The 24,827-nt window shown below is 40.9% G+C and overlaps 1 protein-coding gene across 2 annotated transcripts; it reads right to left on the reverse strand.

Annotated features, from left to right (window-relative positions):
- Nucleotides 1–44: 44 nt before the first annotated feature.
- Nucleotides 45–22,030, reverse strand: dhrs11a (dehydrogenase/reductase 11a). 2 transcript variants are annotated; one of them, XM_088012270.1, is made up of 7 exons: nucleotides 21,616–22,028; nucleotides 4,152–4,361; nucleotides 2,423–2,517; nucleotides 1,403–1,532; nucleotides 1,168–1,260; nucleotides 1,011–1,076; nucleotides 45–916 (listed from the first exon to the last, which is right to left on the reverse strand). In XM_088012270.1, the coding sequence occupies exons 1-7, from the start codon at nucleotides 21,745–21,747 to the stop codon at nucleotides 875–877; spliced, it is 768 nt and encodes a 255-aa protein (XP_087868396.1). In that variant the 5' UTR covers nucleotides 21,748–22,028; the 3' UTR covers nucleotides 45–874. The 2 variants fall into 2 exon arrangements, 1 of the variants encoding a protein (XP_087868396.1); XR_015765193.1 differs by having other exon boundaries at nucleotides 799–916; nucleotides 1,011–1,103; nucleotides 21,616–22,030.
- Between the last annotated feature and the right edge of the window lie 2,797 nt (nucleotides 22,031–24,827).

Genomic DNA, 24,827 nt, shown 5'->3' on the forward strand with positions numbered 1-24,827 from the left:
AAAAAAAAAAAAAAAAAAAAAAAAGCACACATTACACGCACAAATACCATGAGGGGAACAGTATTTATTTTGTTTATTAAGTACATGAGAAAATTCCAAGAGAAAGATAACATTTTGCACAGCTAGTTTCCTTTTCTGAACTCCATAGTGCAGAACAGATTCTACACAGGCAAATAGGTGGACAGTACGTAAAACCAGCGCGTAAAACAACAAAGACATGTTTCCCTAAATGCACCCAGAACATCTGCAAAGAGTCACCAGATCCAAAACCAGGGCAACTGTGTTTGTGAGATGAGTTAATAATGGAGTGGGATGTACAAACTGTTTCTGGCTACTCACAGTAGGTATGACATAGCATTGTCTAGGATTAGTTTGAGTAAGACCACCGCTATATCTGCAATTAGACGTCAAGAGTATTTATTAAAAAAAGTTTTCCTATAAACAGCAATTAATTCAATTAGATTTCCAAAAGATATGTCATGTGACCTACAAAAAGAAAACGAACAAAACAAAACAAAACAAAATGTGCAATCAATGACATATTCCCTCTGAGGTGGTGGCCGTGCAGATGACCACACAGCACAGCAGCAACTCTGTCCCAATTTGTTCCTACTTCACTTTAAAGTCGGCTCAGCTCAGGACTGAGACCAGCAGCTGACAACGTTGCTGTTCAGTAGTATTTTTATTTTTTTGTAGTGGTTTACAGAGTCCATGCACGTTATTCCTCGCATAGCCTCTTTAAGGCTCCAGCTCTTCTTGGTTAAGCTCCTATAGACCCCACACACCTCCCTCCCTTCCTTCTTTCCTCGCTGCCTTCCCACATGGCCAGCAGAGGCCGCTAAGGAGTCATGGTGGCTGCCTTCCAGTGTCACTGCTATAATACCTGCTCCACTGGTCTCATCTGCACATCTCCAATCTAACAAGACGAAAAACGGAAAAAAAAATATATGGGAGGAATTAACTTTACCACTTTCCAGATCAAAATATGAACAAATGACAGAGAAACGAACCTGAACATGAGGAGGGGCACCGAGGACAAACGTGACTGCACTGGCTACATCCTCTGCTTTCAAGCACTAAAAAAGAAAAACGGAGAAGCATCCCTGATGCAACAGTAGATGACATTACCAATTCGAACTGTTGTGAGAAACATACACGAACCCTTACCTTTATACTCTCATAGACAGCTGCTGCTTTCTCTGGATCGCTGTTGTGATGTCGGAAGGCAAACTCGGTCTCCACTATTCCAGGAGATATACACTGCAGGGACAGATAATACATTACTGCTCAAGGTTCACTCCTCTTTCTGTTCCACCCAGGCTGCATACAGTGAGAGTTATGACCTTCATTTGCTACTAACGGCAAATGAAGGTCAGTGGCGTTGTGATGGCCTCTCACTCACCGTGGCTCTTATGTGTGTCTTTTCTGCCCGGAGCTCTTGCCGTAGCCCCTCGGTCAGCGCAGTCACGGCGTATTTAGTGGCACAGTAGAAATGCTCATCGGCACTCGGCACAAGTCGGTGCCCGCCCATGCTTTAACAGGCCGAGAGAGAGAAAATCAGAACAAACAGGTGAATAATGACATCTCACAGTTTCGCCTAAGTTCAGGAACAAATTAGCTGCATGAATGGCTAATGTTTTAAAAGATGCTCACTGCTCCATATAGCACCTTTAATTCAATAAAGACACTAAAAGAGGCTTAAGCATTATAAATAATGGTACAAACAGTGTTGCGCAAACCTTATTCCACCCCCACACATTGATTAAGACTTTGTCTCTAAAAATGTTCTGAGTTTCTTTCTGAAACTCCGCCTTCACAACATCGCTCCTCTATTAACTCTTTAACAATGTTTTACTGAGAAGCAGCTCGTATAATGAGCTCAGCAGATGTGCAGTTCCACCAAGTGTTTGCTAATTCCTGCTGGATAGTCTGGAGGAGCTGAGTGGCGAGGGCTGCTCTGTGATGCGGAAGCTCTGAAGTCTGGAAACTGCAACTCCAAGGAGGAGCTGGCGCTTGGACCACTCAGGTGTTTTGCACAGCTGAATGGTTGCCATGGGAGACTAGATTTCTCAAACATGCACGAAAGAATCAAAGCAACACTACTATATGTTTTTGATGAGGGAATAAAATTATGAGCTCATGTCCCTTTAATAAATTAAACTATCTGGAGACTGCATTTTAGATTTGCTCAGGTTAACTTTATCTGGACTCAAAAGCTGGTTAACAATTAAAGTAAAAACAAAACAAATCTGTAAGGGGTCAAATAGTTTTGCAAACCACTGTAAGCAGGGAAAATTTTAAATGGATATCTGTTCCTCCCATTGATTTCTGCATGTGCCAGACGTTACCTTTGTTAATCCATAGTTAAAAATCCACCGTGAACAAACGGCCCTTTTGTCCCCAGATTGATTGAACAGCTTACCTGTTAATATTGATGATGTGGCCGTCATCCACGTTCCTCTCTTTCATTGATTTGTAGGCCTCGCGGGTGCAGATGGACAAGGCTAAGATGTTTACCTGCAGACAAAGTGAACACCTTCTTCAGCTACTTATTCTAAACCTGCATGTGAAGTTGTATTCATATGCAATATGCAATTAAAAGGGCTAAATTTAACAAACATGCTTTGATCAGAACTCTGGTTGTATGTCTGGGCTTGTTGTCCTGCTGGTAGATGAACCTCCAGCATCCAACATTTTCTTTCAGGATAATTTAGCTCAATGGTTTTGCTGAGGAAAAGCCTCCCTACTGGATGATGCCGCCGCCGCCACCATGTTTCACTGAGGGCATGGTGTGGTCATGCTGATGGACGGTATTACATCTAGGCCAAAAAGGTCAATTTTGGTCTCAACTGAGAAATGGTTCCTTATGGGAAATATTCATGTATTATTATGACTATTTATCAAGAATATAAATTTCTTCAGATAAACTTTTCAGATTTTTATTAAGAAAATAATAAAAAAAAATAGAACATTGTGTCATACTTTCTTTTCTTTTCTTTTTCCCGGTTATGTTCTTATGTTGGTCATTACATAAAATGCACCGATTGCAGTTTTCTGGCCGATCACCGATATTTAAAAAGCATAACCTGCCGATTCCAACGGTGAATTATTTTTGTGCAGAAAGTTGCTAAATATTAGGGATGCACCAATATGAAAATATTAATATCCAATTTTACTATAGCCAGTATGTCTAGTAATCAATATTTATTGTATCTTTACTTCAATGTTGTTTGGACACTTTAAAAAAAAAACAAAAAAAAACTGCCACACTGCTGACTTCACCACTGCCTCAATTAAAATACCCACAATCCTGCGCTGCGTCCCTGTCTTTGTCACATGACCAAACAAATACCACATGACCAACCTCAGCCAGAAACAAACGGCAGCAAAGTGGAAATAAATATAGGTTGTTAATTTAAAAAAAAGACCACGACTGATTTCACATGTTAGTTTCGGTCGACTGCCGATCACCCGATTTATCGGTGGACCCCCGACTGTGGCTACGACGAGCTGCGAATACTTTTCCAGGGTGATGAAACATCCTCGGGTGACTCGTGTTGAGGTAATGGCCGGAGCGTTAAACCCTGTGAACCGGCTGCGCCCATCCAGCTCCTGTCCTCTAAGCTTTTGTCCCACGGTGACACTGACTGACATCAGTTTATCGCCAGCGTGGTTGTAACATAGGGGGAGGTGATCAAACAAGGTCAGCGTACAGATTAAACACGAGCTAAAAATACACCACTGTACACATTCGTGCAGGCTGCCATGACAACAGATGGGAGAGCGTCACGAATGCTGGACCGTGGAGACAAAGAATTAGAGCGGGAGGGGGTGGTCTTCAGTGGTCAAGAGCTCGATGAATCAAATTGGCCAGGAGAAATAGTGCCGGCTTTCATTAGTTTGCCTCCGCTGTGGGAGAGCCAGTGAAGCTGCCTGTGTGTGTGTGTGGAGGGAAGCCGTGGGTGTCCACACGACGAGGCTTCAACTCCCGTTTCTTTAACAGCACAAAGTCTACAAACACAACTCTTTTGCTCACATGGGCTGAACGTTTCGGCTCCTCCCCTCTCCGCCTGCCTGCTTCTGAAGCAACGTGAAAATGATCTCCGACTCCGGAAGCCGCGTTTTCGGCTTCATCTCTTACGCTCACTTACGTCAATCATGTTCCTCCAGCCCTCCGTTTTCCCGGACAGCAAGGGTTCGTTGTGAGCCAGGCCGGCGTTGTTGATGCACACGTCCACCCCCTTGTGAAGCGTTTTGATGGCCGAGAACATGGACAGGATCTCCTCTTCGTTGGACAGGTCACATTTGTAAGGGACGAGTGTGCCGGTGTAGCCCGCGCTTTGACATTCGGCTGCCAGTTTCTGAAACACAGAAGGTTTGAATTCAGGTTAAGCTCCATGACTCAGGATAAGAAAACAAAGCGAAACAGGACCAAAGGAAGATCTAGGAATGATTAACGTACAACGGCACGATGAAAAGAAAAAACAAAAACAAAACAAAAAAAAAAAAAAAACGGCACACCCTTTCAGGCGCCGAGGAAACGGAGAGCAGATAAAATGATATGAACAAAAATCAACATCACACCAGCGCCACATCAAAAAAATCTGATATCGCTTATAATAAAACCCATTTATGACCCAGAGTCATACTAACGGTTGAGTAAAACTCATTAGGAAGTATGACTTGAGGAGGTGAACCGGCTGTGGAGCGGATGGGGTCAGGCAGCTTTCCGTTCAGGTCACCGTCACAGCGGGCCGTGATAAAACCTGACGCGGATCCTGGAGCGAGGCGCAGCTGCTTCGGTCAGCTGAAGTCGGTTCGACAGGAGGCAGCGTGGGTGATGAAGGTGGAGCTGCTGGCCCCCGGAAATGATGCGCAGCGGCTCACCAGACCGGATTTATCAATTCAGAGAAATAATCTCTAGGAAAACTTCTTACAGCTAATTAGGCCCGTCACCACAACAAATTTTTCTGGACGATAAATTGCCCCAGAAATTATTGCGATAAATGATCATTTGATCCTTTTGAGACAATTTTCAACTAATTATAGTAATAATGGAATGTTAATGCAAGTCCATCCACTAACTTAAATATAAAATAAACTTTACTTTCTAAATAACACTTAACACTGGAGAACATTTTTTATATCCACAATAAACAATCAATCAAAACAACAGTAATTAAAAAGGATTAAGTCTCTCTAACCATGCTAAGTTACAACAATGACGGGGTTTTTTTTTTATAGAAAATCTACAGCTGTGATATTTTCTTGATACACATATTGTGCTCACTGGCCCTTTGTTCTTGGTGTAGCCACACCCTTCGTTTTAAATTATGACACGTTTTAATCGACAGATTGAGCATGTTGTAAAGATAGGTCTTGGCAAAGGTTCTATAATGTAATAAATCAGAAAATGTTTCGAGGAAGCTTTGAACTTTATAACATCTAATAATAAGATTAAAACCAAGATAAAACTGGTAGCATGCTTGCATGAGGCTTTGACTTTCTGTTAAACATTTCATCCTAGACAAACATTTACTAATCTATTGTGACGTTGGGAACTTTTTTTTTTTTTTTTTTTTACAATACTGCTTGTTAATAACTACAATTACTTTATTCTTCTAAAAAAATTCTGTATTTCTAATCAGGATGGGACAGGATTAAAGGATCATTCCGGTTCCTTCTCCAACAAAACGTGATGGCGTGTACATCCCATCTATCGCTTAGTGTGCACCAGTTTCCCTTCGTCCTCTAAGCTGTTTAACTCAGATTATCCACAGAGAAATCATTGTCTGAGCAAAGCTGTCAAAACATTGTAAATAAAGAGCCCGACATGAAGCGCTTCGCATCAACTAGATGGGTGGTCACCTCGCTCACTTCTGCTTAAGTGCGACAACTGATATGTTCAGCAGCAGAAGTTAAATATCCGAGTAGAGGTTAGAACAAAGCCGGTAGCGACACGCGTCAGTGAATCCGCGCGGGGACGGGCCCTCAGGCTGGACGCCGCCTGGTTGAGAAGCTCGGGTTTTATTGAGAGCGGAGGTTAAAGCGACGGGGAAGCGGGGCCAGACTTTTGTTGGAGAGGAGGATTTAGTTGTGTTACTGAGGCTGAAGAGGGAGCAGCAGAGCAAACAGGCTGTGATCAGAGTCCAACTTACAGGAAGTCTCAGGCTGTGAATCTCTGCGTGGTTGTGGATGTGGGTGTGTTCTGGCAATGGCTGTTCTGCTGCGGTCAGTACCAGCCACAGATATGCAACCAGGCCTGAAAGCTTGAAGAGCAGCAAACGTACGAATCCCAGGTGGCTGAATTTCACCATGAGATGTTGTAGTCATTTTTTAATTGCTAACACAGGATGTTTTTGAACTCAATAGTACGGTAGACTGGGTTCGTTTGGGGACCAAAGTTCCAACATTTCTTACATTTTCTCTCTGGTGCGGTTAATTTGACACAGTGCACTGTGTCAAATTAACCGCACCCTTTAAAAAAAAAAACCTGCTCCCCCCCTTCATCTGTGGTTGGCGCTGCACCAACAAACACTGAAGGAAACGATATGAAAACCTCTCAAGAAGAAATGAGCGCAACTTCCTTCTACATGAAATGTAAACAAAAACGGTGAGATTTTAGTTGGTGTGGGATTTGTTTTTTGGTACACTGAAGCTGTTGGATGTGTAAAAGTTTAAGTGGTATGCAGGATATTTTCGGAAAACACTGCAAGTAAATCCCTAGCCTGTAATCCCTGCACATGGTGCACACCATCATCATGCCCGTCAATCATTCGTCCTTCCAGGTTGGACAGGTGTCGATGGATGAACTAGACACCTTCTCCGAGTGGTGAAAAGAGATAAAAATAGGGATTCCAAAGCGCTGTGGGCAGACAGCTTCGGGGGGTGAGACTGATCGATACCTCAAGGCAGCAGCGACGAGCACAGATAACTGAGAAATTAGATTTGACTCGGGATGGCTGAGTAGCTCTCTCGAACAAATGAGGGATTGTGTTATCAGACACAGTGTCTCCTCTTTGCTCCCTGCAAAGACGGGTGGGTGTCCAAAAGTGATTAAAATGGTAAAAATAAAAACATGTAGCCACTAGCCACACGGCTACATAGGTAGCAGTTCTTCCGTTCTGTTTTTAAATTCCACGTCTTAAGCAAATGTGGCACATAAAACAATTATGCTGTCATATTACATCTTCATCCTCATTACGGAGGAAGGACGAGAGGAAGGGAGGGAGTGCTGGCGTCAAAAAAGTGAACCAGAATGAGAGCATGAAAGAAAAACAAAAAAGAGACTAAGGACTTGTCCACATGTGGCCGAGTCTTCAGAAAAAAAAAAAACGAATCTCTCTGCCACATCGCTATAAAAAATAATGTCTTGCACATGGGATCGTTTTCAAAAAAGGTTTCATTCACATGAACGTGCACAAATACGTCCCGGAGCGTTGCTTTAAGCATGTCAAACATATAGGGGCCAGTCTAGCACAAAGCTACAACGTGTCAGCCAATCAGGTTGTTTCAAAACAACCTTGACTTCCTGTTAGGAATTAGGCCTGGTGCCAGGAGATTCCTTGATATAAGTTGAACTAGTTTTAAGTACCATATTATAGGACTGTCTGCAACTAATGATTATTTTAGTAATCGATAAATCTACTGATTATTCTGATGCATACATAAAAAATGGCACTCTACAAATTTTTCATTTAACCACTTAAGCCATTTTTTAAAAATACATTTCAACAAATGGCATTGTTTTGAGTCTGTATACTCCACTTAACGTCTAATCAATTACTAAATTAGTTGATGAGTATTTCAATCATTGATTAATCACAATTAATCAGATTAATCAAGTCAGCCGTAGCGCATTAGAATTTAGCGGTAATAAAACAAAAGATGTCAATTGTGTCAAAGCAAGCATGTACTTATATACACTATTTGTAGCAGACTATAATGAGTGGGATCCTACATTTCCACTTTAACACGTACACTCGAAAAACAAAAATACACAGTTTTCTCAAAACTATACTTTGGTCGGAGTTTTTATAAACAACTGGTTGATATTAAACAGCGTTTGTAGATGAAAGGCCAAAACACAAATATGTACTGGTTTTCCAGATATCTGGCTGCATGTGAACTAGGCCCAAGAGGTGTAAGTGCATAAAGACCAAGTAGCTTCCAGGCTGCTTTAGCTTTGAGACTGGACATAGGAGAAGCTCAAAATAACACCAAAGAAATCATAGAAACATCACTTATTTAAACCTGAATTCCTCTAAACTTGTTTATTCACTGAAAATGTTGAGAAAATACATTTTTACTGACAGAGAGACCCAATCGGAGAGGCTACTGGTGACACCAGGCTGTGTAATCAGACAGGCAGAAGGGTGAATGGGACAGTTGTGCACTTATCTCTTTTCAAAACTGCAACACTAAGCTAAAAGGTCTAAAGGTTGAACAGGGTGGGTTTACGACACTCCCTTTAAGACTGTGCAATCATCCAAGGAGATAAGCCGAATGATCACAATATCTGTTAGCAACTAGACTCAGTGATAAATCGGAGTTCCCTCCCATCAGTGGAGCAAAGTCAAAAGTCTAACTGTGACACTTTACATCAAAAGTAGCGGTTTTCATAAAGAACTTTTAGCTTAACGTTCAAATAAGAAAATTTAAAAAAAACTATTGCAGTTACATGTCACCAAAAATACAAAGGCGCTTTACAGACAATTTAAGCACTCTGGAAAGAAAAAAGTGATCTGGAAAAGCAGCAATCATTTGTAGTCAGCCCCTCTGTACTCTGACATCCCTAAATAAAATCCAATGCAACTGTTTTCAAAAGACATCTCAAAGGTTAAGGAGAGTAATGTAAGAGAATATTTATTGTGAACAAATGTCTGGTCAGGAAGACCGAGGAACACAACAGACGGGTCAAGGAGGAAGTTGTGAAGAAGTTTAAAGTAAGATTAGGTCATAAAACAATATCAAAAGTTTTGAACATTTCACAGAGCTGCATCCAATCCATTATCGGCAAAATGGAGACCGCACAACTGCAAAACTAATAAGACTTGCCGTTCCATCCTTTTCCTTCTATTTTATGTTAGTCTTTCACATACTTTCCTCATAAAACACACTTGAAGATGTAATAGAAAAAAAAAACAGGACCCAACATGAAGAAGCAGCATTCAGTTTTTATGCTCCTCTAATCTGGAACAAACTTTCAGAAAACGAATAAACTGTCAAAACAACGAGTTCCTTTAAATCAAGGCTAAAAACCCACCTCCTTAGATCTGCCTGTGATTCTTAATAACCAGAACATTGATCAATATATTTGATGCATCTTTATTTTCTTGATGATACAAAATCTAATGTTTTTATTGCTTGTGTCATAATTGTTTTTTGTTGTTTCTGAAACGTGCTACGCAAACAAACTTGCCTTGACAAAAACTGGTTGTGTTTTATTACAGTACTACTATTTATATAAGTTTCACGTTCCAGCTCTAACCTTCTGGAGCAAACACTCTCCTGCTACCAAACCGACAGTAATCCTGCGACACTACTCTCTCAAACGATGCCTGTGCTCCTCATTCATGCCATTCAATCGACAGACTCTGCAGCCTGGATACCAGAAGTGAGTCGCGGCACAGTGCATGCTGAGACGGGAGAAAACAAGGAAAACAGACCCAGGAGGACCCCATGGAGACAAAGTTGATCTGACACAGTCCAAACTGGAACGCCTTTCAAACGTGGCCAACTAAAAGGGGGCTTGGTATATTCAGCCTCAGACCTTCTAGTAGACATAAAAAGCCTTCCAAAAATCAGACAAACACTCGCTAACAACGCCAATTTGGCTGCTGGTGAAGAGACAAATAAAATCTATTTGCATTTGTCCTTTGTTTCTCTGAACACTGAACTTGATGAACTCTAGATAGACAGATAGATAGATAGACAGATAGATCCTCTGCCTCCTTCCTGACGGCTCGACTGTACACAAGCCGTAAGGAAGGAGGCAGAGGACTAGTGAGTGTGAGAGCCACTGTCCAGGATGAAACATCCAAAATCCATAAATACATCAAGGACAAAGCCTCAACAGACGATGTGCTCAGCAAATTTCTCAGACAATGGGGAACAGAGGACGAGGTGCTGGAGGAACCATCATGGAAGGACAAGCCCCTACATGGGATGTACCACCGACAAATAACCGAAGTGGCTCATATCAGGAAATCCTACCAATGGCTAGAGAAAGCTGGACTCAAGGACAGCACAGAGGCCCTCATCCTGGCCGCCCAGGAACAGGCCCTAAACACCAGAGCAATAGAGGCTCAGATCTACCACACCAGACAAGACCCAAGGTGTAGGTTGTGCAAGGAGGCCTCTGAGACAGTCCAGCACATAACAGCAGGGTGCAAGATGCTGGCAGGGAAAGCGTACATGGAACGACATAACCAAGTGACGGGCATAGTGTACAGGAACATCTGTGCAGAATATGGACTGGAAGCCCCGAGATCGAAGTGGGGAACACCCCCAAAGGTGGTGGAGAATGACCGAGCTAAGATCCTGTGGGACTTCCAGATCCAGACAGACAAGATGGTAATGGCGAACCAACCGGACATTGTGGTGGTGGATAAAGAACAGAGGAAAGCCGTTGTGGTGGATGTAGCAATACCAAGTGACCACAACATCAGGAAAAAGGAGCACGAGAAACTGGAGAAATACCAGGGCCTCAGAGAGGAACTGGAGAAGGCCTGGAAGGTGAAGATCACAGTGGTGCCTGTGGTCATCGGGGCCCTCGGGGCAGTCACCCCCAAACTGGAGCAGTGGCTCAAACAGATCCCAGGAACAACATCAGACATCTCAGTCCAGAAATGTGCAGTTCTAGGCACAGCCAAGATACTGCGCAGAACCCTCAAGCTCCCAGGCCTCTGGTAGAGGACCCGAGCTCAGAGGATGAGAGAGACCACCCGCGGAGGGTGAGAAGGGAATTTATATATATACAGGTGCTGGTCATAAAATTAGAATATTGTGATAAAGTTCATTATTTTCCATAATGTCATGATAAAAATTAAATTGTCATATATTTTAGATTCATTGCACACCAACTGAAATATTTCAGGTCTTTTATTGTTTTAATTTTGATGATTTTGGCAAACAGCTCTTGAAAACCCAAAATCCCTGTCTCAAAAAATTAGAATATTATGAAAAGGTTCTCTGAACGAGCAATAAAAATAATCATCTGAATCAACAAAGTAACTCTAAACACCTGAAAAAGATTCCTGAGGCCTTTAAAAACTCCCAGCCTGGTTCATTACTCAAAACCGCAATCATGGGTCAGACTGCTGACCTGACTGCTGTCCAGAAGGCCATCACTGACATCCTCAAGCAAGAGGGTGAGAAACGGAAAGAAATTTCTGAACGAATCGGCTGTTTGCAGAGTGTTATATCAAGGCACCTCAGTGGGAAGTCAGTAGGAAGGAAAAAGTGTGGCAGAAAACGCTGCACAACGAGAAGAGGTGACCGGACCCTGAGGAAGATTGTGGAGAAGGGCCGATTCCAGACCTTGGGGGAAGCAGTGGACTGAGTCTGGAGTAGAAACATCCAGAGCCACTGTGCACAGGCGTGTGCAGGAAATGGGCTACAGGTGCCGCATTCCCCAGGTCAAAGGTCAAGCCACTTTTGAACCAGAAACAGCGGCAGAAGCGCCTGACCCGGGCTACAGAGAAGCAGCACTTTGGACCACTGTTGTTCAGTGGTCCAAAGTACTTTTTTTGGATGAAAGCAAACTTTGCATGTCATTCGGAAATCAAAGTGCCAGACTCTGGAGGAAGACTGGGGAGAAGGAAATGCCAAAATGCCAGAAGTCCAGTGTCAAGTACCCACAGTCAGTGATGGTCTGGGTGCCATGTCAGCTGCTGGTGTTGGTCCACTGGGTTTTATCAAGGGCAGGATCAATGCAGCAGCTATCAGAAGATTTTGGAGCACTTCATGCTTCCATCTGCTGAAAAGTTTTATGGAGATGAAAATTTAATTTGGTCTGGAATCGGCCCTTCTCCACAATCTTCCTCAGGGTCCGGTCACCTCTTCTCGTTGTGCAGCGTTTTCTGCCACACTTTTTCCTTCCTACTGACTTCCCACTGAGGTGCCTTGATATAACACTCTGCAAACAGCCGATTCGTTCAGAAATTTCTTTCCGTTTCTCACCCTCTTGCTTGAGGATGTCAGTGATGGCCTTCTGGACAGCAGTCAGGTCAGCAGTCTGACCCATGATTGCGGTTTTGAGTAATGAACCAGGCTGGGAGTTTTTAAAGGCCTCAGGAATCTTTTTCAGGTGTTTAGAGTTACTTTGTTGATTCAGATGATTATTTTTATTGCTCGTTCAGAGAACCTTTTCATAATATTCTAATTTTTTGAGACAGGGATTTTGGGTTTTCAAGAGCTGTTTGCCAAAATCATCAAAATTAAAACAATAAAAGACCTGAAATATTTCAGTTGGTGTGCAATGAATCTAAAATATATGACAATTTAATTTTTATCATGACATTATGGAAAATAATGAACTTTATCACAATATTCTAATTTTATGACCAGCACCTGTATATAAAATTTGTCTGATCGAATCTTTCACAGAACTGATCCAGAACCGCACGATCAGCTAAGCAAGGTTGGTGGCATCAACTAACTAACTAACTCGCTCACTCTTTGGTTACCTAGCAACAGCCTGTTGAGTAACTTGCACAGCAGCAGTTTCATGTTTTGCCACCATGCCTCATAACTGCTTATAAATGAAAAAAACAATGTGGAGTGAAAGGAGAAAATGAATAAAATATGTCAAGAGGAAACTGTGGATAAGACAGGAAAGGTCACACCACCAGTTTAGCGGTAATTCAGATATTTAAAGCAAAAAATGAATCCTTAATTACTGATATTAAACGCTAATAATACCGTGATGTTTCTCAGCCATATCATCCAGCTCTATTTAAATGTTTCCATTTCACTCCTCTCGCTCCGTCACACGTGTTCGTTCCATTACATGTGCCGACCTGCTGCTACAGCTGCGCTAAACAAATGAACATTCCTGCAATATATTTCTCCCTCACTCATCAGAGCAGCTTCTTGAAACATGGCACGTGCTGCTGGCATCTCACAAGTCACACGACTGGAGAAGAGCGGGCAATGACAGACAGGATTGCTGGAGGCTCACAGAGAAAATATCAGTGAGCGTAAATCTTAAATCCTGAAATATGAGAAGAGAAAGAAAACAGTGGAGAGGTCATAAGTGATTTAAAACAGCTCTCTATAGACAATGCTTTCATTTGATTTTATGTTTGCTTTTTGTTTTTTAATTGTGCTGATGCAACTGGGATGTCCCACAAGAGCAGAACCCATGGAAACAAAATGGATTATTCAGGTATATGTTGTTCTTCTAGTCGCAGCGGAAAATGTGCTGTCAGTGGGAAGGCCTTCTGCATGGGTGAAACTGACGAGGTGAAGACGCCGCAAGGTAACCCGACGAGTTCAGAAACATTCTCAGGTTGAAGAAAAAAGAAAAAAAAAAACAGCAGAGAAAAGCTGGAAATGTAACAAACCTGTTTTTTGCAAACTCAATATAGGCCTGTCACAATAACAAATTTTGTTAGAGTATAAATTAACCCTGGAATTATTGGAGTAAACAAAAACACTGTCATTTTGAGACCATTTTCAACTAATAAAGTAATAACAATAATGACATATTAAGGCAGATAAACCCTCTCAAACATAAAAAAAAACCTTAATTACTACAGAACATTCAACTATAACTGGAAAACACTTTAAATATCATAAAGAAGTAAAGAAAGCAACCTGAGACAACAACAATTAAAAAAGATTATGAGGTCAATGTGACCAAAATTACATTTCAAGAAATAATATTCAAACTGGAAAACAGATAAAATATGCCTGTTAGGACTTTCGTGGGGAAAAAAAAGGTGAAAATGAACTACTTCGCACTGGATGCCAAATGTCTACACAATTTTTCAAAATCCCGGCTTTTCAGCAATATTTAAGTGGAGCGTATCTTTACTGATTCTTGTCCAAAGGGAAATGATCATATTCAACTTAATTTAACACGCAATTAATTGATTTAAATTGATTTATTGCTCATCTTGCCACACTTTTCAGATTTTTATTTGCAAATAAAATGAAAATAATTGTGACTACTTCACAATTATGGACTACTCTTTGCTGGGCTAGCAATATGAACCCCGATAACCTACGTTTCGAAATGTGGAAAAGTGTAAATACTTTTACACTAAAAAAAAAAGAGATTAGCAAAATAAGGCTAAAAGGGATGAAACAAAGGAAGTAAAGCTGCCTCATTTGACCCACTTTCATTACTCTCCAACGGGACGAATTGGTCACTGTGACACTAGAAGACAGGCTGTCTAGACACAACCCGCAGGAGATGACTGAGGCAGTCTATGTGTCTGAAAACGGAGATATTTAATGTGCCGCCTCAGATTCTGAAGCATGACTGAGCATCTTCTCCTGCCTCCCTCAGAACGGGCCCAGAGTGGAGCCAGATCAGCCGAGGTCTCCCGTCAAGCTTCTAACTCACCTGCCAAGAGCTTTCAGGCTTAATTCAAGATTAACTCCAGGCAAAATAAGGATGCTTAGGCAGAGAAAGCAGCGAGGGACCAAACGCCTGCAGAGGTGTGTAGACGCCCAGAGTCACAAGTCTGTTGAAATGAAGTGAAAAGGCACGCAGAAACTTGCAAAGTCGCCGTGCTTTTCTGCATTGAGTGAGAGATTCTGAAGCATTTTAGCTACAAAATGCTTCAATACGACACGTCTGAGTAAGAACTTGACTCATAGGCTGTACTGCAGGCGCAGGTGCATGCATGGCAGGACCGACTGGCCTCATTACGTCTCAGAACCTTTTAGTGGAAGTAAAGCTGCAAACATTGTGGGACTTTGAAACTTCATGGAAAAGCTCAGTGGAATCATGTGTTTTTTTGTTGTTGTTAAAGTAATTAAATGAAAATGACCATTAAATATTATTAATAATCAAATTTAGCCATTCCAGTTTGCCCTGGTTTTCTTCACTAAGAACTTTAATGGCTTTTACTTAAATTCATCTAGCGATTTCTCTATATAGATTAAACGGTTTGCTGCAGCTGTATGGAACCACTTTACAGGAAAGATTTGATGAAAACATACAAAATAACAACAAAAACAAAGAAATACTAAAAAAAAAACTGTGACCAGCTGCCTTGTTTCACTACTGAGATGTGAGCATGAACGTTTCTTTAGAGAGGAAGATTTAATCTTGATAAAATACAAATTTAGAAGAAAACAAGTAGAAAAACTGACCATGTCATGTTTTCATTGGTAACCAACTATAGAGTTGGACTGATTTCACATAAAAGTCTGGGGTCAGCAATCTTTACCATCCAGAGAGCAAATTCTGCAAGTCCAAAATAATAATAAAAAAATCACAACTTTTTAATTTAATAAGTATTTGTAATCAGAGATTCCACCCGTGTATTATAAGCCTGGTAGGCAACCAGGCTTTATTTGTGCCTCCACCAGGCTTAGCATTGCTTATTTATTGAAGTTTTTTTTTTTTTAATGTTTGCATTTTTTAAGACTTTAAAGTTGATGTTCAGATATTAATCTTCCAATCTTTCAATAAGCCATAATATTAAAGTGATATTTTCAAATTTCCTGTCAACTTTGAACATTTTTTAACTCAAAATGACGACGGGCTGCTGGATGAATGACTGCCATAGCACCCAACCAACAAGCTTAGCAGGTTTTCTGGGGGAAACCTTGTGTAATATTGTATTAAAAACATTTAAGTGGTTAAATAAAAAAATAATAATAACAATCAGAAAAATGTGCCAATTTCCTTATCCAATTAATTTATTCTATTGATTATTTTTGAAGTGTAAGCAGAAATGACCTAGAAACACTGCCAAAAAAGTCATTTTCATTTGCTTTATATTTAAAACCATATCTTTGAGTTTGTTTAATATTATTCAATCCAAAGTTATAAAAGAGGCCTTTAAGAGCCACAGGCAGCTGTGAAGTTGCAGGACGAAGCTTTAAAGCCATCAAAGACCAGACAGAGAAATGTCATTCGATGCCTATGTGCATTAATGGACAGAAAGATTATCTGATTCTCTGTATTCTTATCTAAGCTTCTCTGGGAATGCTTTATGCCGAGTCACTCTGCACACATCGGTGTGACAAACAGATGCCCCGAATTATCTGTGCTAAATTTATTTAATCTCAAACTGCAGCAGTGACAGCTCTGAATCTTGCATCTCTTTTCATCAAAAGCTTCAAATGCCAGCTCTAAAAAAAGCTGCATCTTTACAGAGAGGGAAAAGTTATTTTTACATTTGGTCTGGGTTAAAGCAAACATGCCCGCCATTTCCATCCTCCATCTTTTAACAAAACGCCACGCTGTCCATGGAAGAGCATCACCATTCGCCAACAAGGCACAAACTTTCTTTGGTTTGCCATCATTTCGCACGGTTCCTGAAAGCGTGCTCAGACAGGGACGCAAAGCGCTACATTCCACACCGAAGCACGACCGCCGGATTTGATTATGTGGCCGACTCCGCCCTGCCTCCACCTTCGGCAGCTCCTCTCAAAGGCCCGGCCGATCTCCTCAACACGAGCCCTGGCCTGCAGGCAAGTACTTGAAACCCAACAACAAACATTGTGATTATTTTTAGATTAAAAGCTGCAAACAAAACGCTTAAGATGTTATTAGAAATCTGACGGGACGTAAACCTACAAAAGTCTTCGGATTTGTGTAGGACAAAATGATCTATAACCCCTTGAGTTTTTCTTTTTTTTTTGGTTTTGTTTTAAATGACACTAGAAAACATGAATTTTGAAGTATTTTATTGGAAATTTAAGTGATAGACCGAAAACAAAGTGGGCATTTATCGTATTGTTTATCAAGAAAAATTCAGCGCTACATTTCAGTTATTGATGTTTGTGCTAAAAAACCAGAACATTATCAGAAATGTTATTTTCTACACATTTTGTTCCACGAGAACGTCGTTAAATATCAGTAAGTTCCAAAAATATCATTAAATGCAGTGAGTGTGTGCAGTTTAGTGATATAAATCGCACTTTTTTTAAACAAATAGCGTCCTGAAGAAGCCTATTCTGGTGAGTGTTTTTCAAGAATATTTGTGTTGGTGGCCCTACGAATGCTGTGCATGCAGTCAACATCCTGCAAAACTATGCATTACCTAAAAAAATATGTAAATATGGTTTTTTTTTTATCTCTATTTTAATCTTTATTGCTATCACAAGAACACCACAAAATATTGCGATAAAATCTTCCAAAATGGTGAAACTTTTTGAACACCTGCATGGTAGAAGATAAAGCGTGCGTTCTCGTTCACATTCTCGTAAGTGTGTTTGCATTACAGCTTCACAATGTGCTGGGTGAGCGGAAAAACGAGAGAACCATGTGGGCTATGTGGGAAGTGATGGCTTAAAAGGCCTGAGAAAGACTTTAGAGGGGATCTAATATGGCAGGAGAATCAATATTCATTTCCACAGCCGGGCTTCTTTCTCCACTCTGGAGAGGATTTCGCAAGCGATAATGAGAAGCCGAGTCTCTGCCGCCTTGGCTCCCGTCCTGTCCATTCCTGCGCCGAAGCCCATGGTGACCACACATCGCCCTCCAAAAAAAAAAAAAAAAAAAAACCCACCCGACCGCTCTCTATTCTCACTGACAACAAAACAATGCTGCCGCCACGACTCTCCGATCCGCTTCTCTCGAGAGTCCTGTTTGTACAAAAAACAGACGACTGTGGCGCTCGGGCCGCGTTTCTGACGCTCCCCCCCCCCATCTCTTTTCATCTGCTTTATTGCTCAGAGGGAACGTTGAAGTGAGGAGGTTCGCTTCCCGAGGCGAAGGCAGTAAAAGCCGGAGGGAGGAAGTTGGTGACAATTTGCTTGGTGATGCATTGGGTACATACGTTACCCGGCGAACAGCATGCCGGGTTTGGCACAACTGCAAGGAAAAGCTTACAAAGCAGGGTTAGCACAGTACTGGCTCAGACCCACTCTTTGAACAGACATACTACAAAGAAAAAGTACTGAAAGTAAAACAATTCTACATTGTGATTTTGTATTTTTTTCCCCCCTGAAATGAAGTCTGCCTTCCTTTTAAAGGAGTGAAATACAGAACTCTTACAAACGGGAAGAACTAGGTACAGTAGAGCTTACATTTTTTGACCTTGTTTAGCTGACACAGGCTGTCACAGTTAACTATTGACAGGATGCGGCCATGTGACTGGAGTATGAATGGAGGGAGGACGACTGTTGCACAATTCACACTCACTCTCAGCTGCTGTGGGTAAGGGTGTGTGTTTATAGTCAGGGTAGGAGGAAACGTTCGCCGTAAAAAAAAAAAAAAAAAACACATTATAGAAACATTTGATTTTTTTTTTTCTAAGTAATCCAAGTACGAAAATAAAATGAATCAACCTGATCAACACTTCAGCTTCCTATTTCTGTTTAACATTATGACGAGCATAAACAAAAACTACTACAGTTTAAGGCTAATTTCTTCAACAATTTTAATTAAATGCGGTAGCTGCTTTAATTTGAAACCAATTTAAATAAAATGCTTTAACCAAAAAAGGATATGGGATGAAGACTCACCTAATTTTGGTTATATTCTGTGCGTTAATTCAGAAAGCTGACTTTGCTGGGTTTCTCTGACATTTTCTTTAAAATCAAAGAACAGCAAAATAGGAAATTTGAGCAGTTTCGAAACCGTGAAGGTGTTCAGACATTTACTGCAAACTGTAAAGAGCGAGGACGCAGAAACTGGTGGAGCTACATTTCCAACATATCTGATTCTACTTTGGAAATAAAGGAAGGATGTAAACTAGTCATACTCAATTACACACCTTATGTTACAACGTAGTTTCACGGGAGTCTGCCCCGGAGGAGCCAGGAAGGCTTGTAACTTTGTTACAAACAGGCTACCGAACAGCAGCCATCTGTCCATCAAGTTGTCACGTGAATTTTGAGAGAGCTTTTAAAAACATCGGCAAAACAAAATAAAAAAAAAAACAAGAAGAGAAAATGCCAATTAGGCGTACAACTTAACTAGTTTAGAGCGGATCAATTAGCTTACGAAAAGCATCATTTCGTCAGATGTTGACGATATGTATTCCTGTAAAGTATGTGAGGTAAATGTTCGTCAGAACTTATGTGGAAATGCGTTTCCCTCCCCCCTTCAGCATGTTAAGTCTTTCTGGAAAAGTAAAGAAAGAGCATAAAAACTATTTTTGCGAAACTGAGGAAGTTATTTCAAATTTTGCCACTACCGTCAACAACCTTTTTTTAATGCGATAAATCAGGATGTGCATAGAGAAAACATCAATGGAAACACGGCTAATGGTAGGTGCAGCAGGGTTTTAAAAAGCTACAGGTAGCGCTGCTTTCCCCCCCTCCTCTTGTACTTGTTACTGCACGTTGCCGGTCAGATGTCACCTGTCCCATGCTCCCACAGAACACCAGCTTAATGGCTCGGTTTAATATCTGGTCCACTAATTGCTTTACATAAAGTCACCGCGACTTCTTCAGTAAACAATCTGGCTGACAAAGTGTTTGTGGTTCTGCTGTGTTTTCACTCCAGGTTACTAAACCACACAGAGCTCATACTGATCGTCTGTGCAGCTAGGCGAAGCCATGGTGTTCAAATCCAACTGTGATCAGGGTTTAATTAATCTTCCAGTCTTCCAATAACACAAAATTATCAAGTGATATTTCCAAATTTCCTGTCAACTTTAAACATTTTTTAGCTCAAAAATCCAGCGAACCGCTGGATGACTGCCCTAGTGCCCTGAGCACCAGGCTTAGCAAGTTTTCTGGGGGAAACCCTGGCGACAGCAGCATTCCTCGCGATAGGGTATAAAGGTAAGCATTTCAAAAGCCCTTGAATCAATGAGGCGACACGGGCGAGGCCTAAATATTCTCAGAAAAGATAAGCAAGGTGCAGAACCTTCAGGCTTAAAGGGGCAGGGCGGCAGAAACCTGTCTTGAAAGAGTCCTCTGTCCTCCAGCTGACACTCAGAGTGATCCAACCTGATTTTATTAAGCGGAACCTGAATACCAACTACAAATACCTTTTTTCAAGTTTATGATACCAAGAATTCAATTGTGATATTTATACACAGAGGTGTCAGTCAGAAACGAAACTAATTTGGCCTTATAGTTTACCAGTAAAAAGAAATCTGGGCATGGATTAAATATTAGCCATGATAATTACTTTAGTCAGGCTTATTAGTTAGTACAAGTGTGTGTCGTTAGAACACCTTTTTGGGTAACAAATCCTGCCTGAAAATGTTGGTTACAATTGAACAGAATATGTTAATTCAGAGAACATTAAGCCTGATTAAAAAAAGAAACTCATTTGAGTTGTATTATGAATACATATCCGTATAATAAAAATTCAGAACTGTAAAAGCTTCAATTCTAGTCCAGCAGTAGTTTCATAGAGTTGTTGCTAGTGATTTCAGCTGTAAATGGTTTGCATACCACATTAGAAAGGATTTTAAAAGTATACAATACGATTTCAGTGACGTCTCTGCTTTTATCCCTGCTTTATCCTCTGTTTTGTTTTCCTGTCTTTCTAAAATGAGACAACTTCATGAAAGAAAGAAACAACAAAGGTTCTTGCAAGTCATGATTCCCCTGTAAAGGACTGAGTCGTGATAAACTGGATCAACTTCAGATGTCGCTAACGGCAGCGTCTGTGAAACTGTATCCTTGAGATTTATTTGGTATTGATCCATCTGAGATTGTCGTTCTTAAATGTACATTTAGGGAGATGGTTCTGGATTGAGAAATGTTAAATAAACGCCAATGTGGCGTTCTTTATGAATGACTGACTCTTGATTGTGCAGATACACATATGATTAATAAAACAGAAGTTGCCAAATAGTGCCTGTTGTGTCTAAAGTTTGACATTATTTGACAAACTCAATCTATTTGAGTGATTAAATTGACCAATTTTAATAGAATGATCTTGAAACAAAATAATTAGAATTTGACTCATTTTGTTCAATGGGTAGATTTGAGTAACAGGAACTTAGGTGTTGCTAACTCTGATTTCTAGGAAGACACTGAGATTAGAGGTGATTATATCTTAAGGATGGGATGGGCAGTTGTCAGTGATGTGAATACGGAAGGATTGTTATTGCTCCCTCCGTGTAGAAATGTGCGACATACACCATCATCACTATATAGATTGAACACTACAGGACAGGAAATATCTCTGTCTCCCATGATTTAACTGTTAATATGTTAAATGGCACATGTAATTATGAACTAACGGCTTTATTTATTTTTCATTAATTTGCTAAACTTAGCAGGGCACGCCTAATACTTCCAAACAAACCTACAGCGTCTGCTTCACCGTGTTTCTCCACCTGGATAACGACTTTGTAACACAGGGGCTAAAGGTCTGTAGCTTCAACAGTAAAGCTAATGTTAGCTAGCCGTTAACGTTAGTTAGCAGGAATGTTGTTGCTCTGACAACACTCAATTTTTCTTTCTCTTTCATTTTTCTCTCTTCTTAATAACATTCCTCTAAACGACACCGCTTACCTCAATTTTGTCGACATTCCTGGCACAGCCGACAACCCGCATGCCCTGCTGGACCAGAGCCCGGGTTACAGCCGCTCCAATCCCCACCGAGGCTCCGGTCACCAGGGCCACTCTGCCTTTCCACCGCTCCATCTCCACCAGCGTCTTCACCGGGACCGTTTCTGACGCGAACCTACAGCTCCCCGCGCTGCGCTTCTGCCAAGCCCTAAATCAGGCTGCCGCGGTTGAGGATGTCGCGGGGGTTACGCACGGTATTCGAAATATGGGATGCACCCGTTCCAGAGTCCCGTATCAATCTGCGCAGCATCCAGGACGACGGCGGCAATAAGAGGTCGTAAAGATCGATCCATGCGCCTCTCGGACCGAAATGCGAAGAGTCCGGCTGCGTTGAAATGTTTGACTCACTTCACCTCCCACTTTCATTTCGAGCCACCGCACTGGGTTGGGAAGTGTTGAGAGTAGCTTATTAGCACCACCTAGTGGAGAGGATGGAAGAGTAAAAATCAAAGGTGAAACTGTGGCACAAATACCACTGGTGGGGCAGGGTGTGCTTTCTGAGATGCCCCCAGAAAGTCTTTAAAAAGTGGGTTGCCCCAAGGCTGTATGGGGTCCTTAGCAGAATTTCATTTGAGGGCCCTAAACTTGAATACAAATTTAGTGGATACAGGAAGGGGGGCCAGATTTATTTAGCTGAGCTTAAAAGCAATCTGATAATTAGTTCTTATCTGCTAAAATGTGTTTTGTGAACAAACTGAGTTCAAATACAAAAAAGATTAAAGTCATGGCATCAGATTATAACTCTGTGAACACAACAATCAAATAAAAAAAGATTACTATTTGCATTCTTACAGCACACTTGCCAATTCCTTGGGCACAACTGGGTCATTCATCCTTCACATCATGGCTTAGAATACTTTTTTCAAAATAATCCTGTTTGTCAAAACCAATGCAAGAGCATTTAATTAACATAAAACTTTCTGATTACAAGTTTCTCCCACCCAGAATCCTAACATTTCCACTAAAATGAAATGTAACATGAGAAAAATGCTTAGTCTGATTAAATCCGGTGCACAGCGAGGAAAGCGCCGGGTACTAACATCAGTACAAACTGTCCAAGAATGTGAGCCACTGTTCACATTCCTGGACAGTCAGTTTTATTTCTTTAACTGAAAATTAAACATTCAAAGGCGTGAGAGTAGAACAGGCTGACAAATTAACCATATGCTTTATGTGTTATTAATCTAACACGGGCCTCTGATGACATGAAGTTCACACTTGATTCAGAAATGTATTACAGCCAAAGAACATTTCATGCTTTATAAACCCAATAGAAACTTTCTGGAGTTTACTCACAAACAGTGAGCTGGTGCAGAGATTCATGAACTGGTCTACGCAACTAGCTGAAAAATTAATAAGTTACTTGATTTACCAAGTTGCTCCCAGTAGGCGTGAAGCTCTCCAACAGAGGAGGGACGTTTGGCACTGATTGTTAGAACCGTATTACATTTTTTCTGTCATTTTAATCTGAAACTGGATTTATGTCAGATCACTAATTCTGTTTATCCCTCTCTGTATGCATTTATAAAGTGGAGATCCACAATGCTGCCAATATGTTTTTAACTGTAATCCATGCAGCTGTTTTGACAGAATTAGGAAAAGGCTCAAATGTATGAATAAAGCCCTGAAGTGGATTCGTGTGAGCGTAGATTTGTTCGGAGCATTCTGTGAGGCACAAGTTTCAAACTTCTGTCCTCAAGGTTTGGTGCTCTGCAACCTTTCAATGCATCCTTGTCTGAACACACTTAAAGGGGCAGTATTATGTAAAATCCACATCTTGACATTTACATCATCAAAAACATACCCGGAGTTTTGCTTTGATTCTTTCACATTTGTTTGAGAAATGCTTTAATTTCCCATGGCAACCATTCAACTGTGCAAAACGCCTGGTAGGACCTAGCTCCGCCTTCAAGGCGCAGCTCCTCCCTCATTCAGTTCCTTCAGACTAGCGGCAGCAATTAGCAAACACCTGGTGGAATTGCGCATCTACTGAGTTCATTACATGAGCTACTTTTCGGTCTAAAATGCTGTTAAAAGGTTAATAGGGTAGTGATGTCATGATGACTTCCTGAGATCAGAAAAAGCTGGAGTTTTTAGAGACAGGACCAGTTTGAAGAAGTTAAAAAATGCAGAAGTTAAATTTCTTTCAAGTCATATTAGATATACACAGCCTTTTTATACCAACTGAAGGTAACAGTTGCTTGTTTGTGCAATAAAATAGCACCATGTGTCTGGAAAATACACAATACTGCCTCTTTAAAGACAAGTTATTGAATTGCCTCTCCTGGATGAAATCAAGTTCTATAGAGTCCTGCTAATGACCAAAGTATTTCATTCAGGTTTGTTGAAGCAGACTTGCACCTAAAGGTTGGAAGACACTGGCCGTCAAGTACTGGAGCTTCAGATTCCTGCTATCTGGGACATCCCAACTAAGCCACGGTGTAAAATTTGAAGTCTGATCAATAAAATAAAATAGGGACTTTGACTTTTCTGTCCTTGAAATGAACGGTACCAAAACAGGAACAGGAAACTGTATCCTGGAAACAGGATATAGTTTCCAGTTAAAAAGTTTCAGAAATCTGACGACGCCTTAGATTAGACCAATAGAAAACTAGTCAGCTGATGTGAAACCTGCTGTTCCAGGTTTTGTCTGAGGCAATACCTAGAAATACAGAGTAACTGGGATGCAACCCAATCGTCCGGGGATGGAACACCCGCTTACAGGTGGCAGAAAATGGTCTACTCCACATGACAGATCTGAAGCAACCCTCAATCATTTTACCAAAGCTTTAGTCCAGTCATTTACAGGAAAACTACATGTTTTCCCAAGTATTTTGTTTCAGTTCATTTTAAAAATACTTTATTGATCCCAAAGGGAAACTAAATGTTGCTGTAGCTCATTATTCAAGGTTTTTCAGAGAATTGCAGATGCTGATGGTTGTCTTTCCAGTTGGAGTTTATGCAATGAATGGGTCTGCAGAGAAATTTTGAGCCATTTCTTTATACCGACTGGTACAATTTTGGGCACAGCTGTACTTAGAAAATAGAAAATCATGTTTTTGGCTATAAAAATTGGTTTGCAAAACTGCATATAAGTTTCATATATTGTGCAGAAAAAATAATATTTAGAGGAGGGAAAAAAACCACATGTATAA

This window comes from Poecilia mexicana, unplaced genomic scaffold (genome assembly GCF_051168715.1).
Source record: "Poecilia mexicana isolate PSO_F unplaced genomic scaffold, ASM5116871v1 scaffold_14, whole genome shotgun sequence".
Classification (NCBI taxonomy): Eukaryota; Metazoa; Chordata; class Actinopteri; order Cyprinodontiformes; family Poeciliidae; genus Poecilia; species Poecilia mexicana.

What these genes read in the sequence shown, in the direction of transcription:
- dhrs11a (XM_088012270.1), bottom strand. Translation starts at nt 21,747, where the DNA reads ATGGAGCGGTGGAAAGGCAGAGTGGCCCTGGTGACCGGAGCCTCGGTG. An exon ending in GGAATGTCGACAAAATTGAG is followed by an intron (nt 4,362 to 21,615) that starts GTAAGCGGTGTC and finishes TCTGTGTTTCAG; the next exon opens with AAACTGGCAGCCGAATGTCA. An exon ending in GCTGGAGGAACATGATTGAC is followed by an intron (nt 2,518 to 4,151) that starts GTAAGTGAGCGT and finishes CTTTGTCTGCAG; the next exon opens with GTAAACATCTTAGCCTTGTC.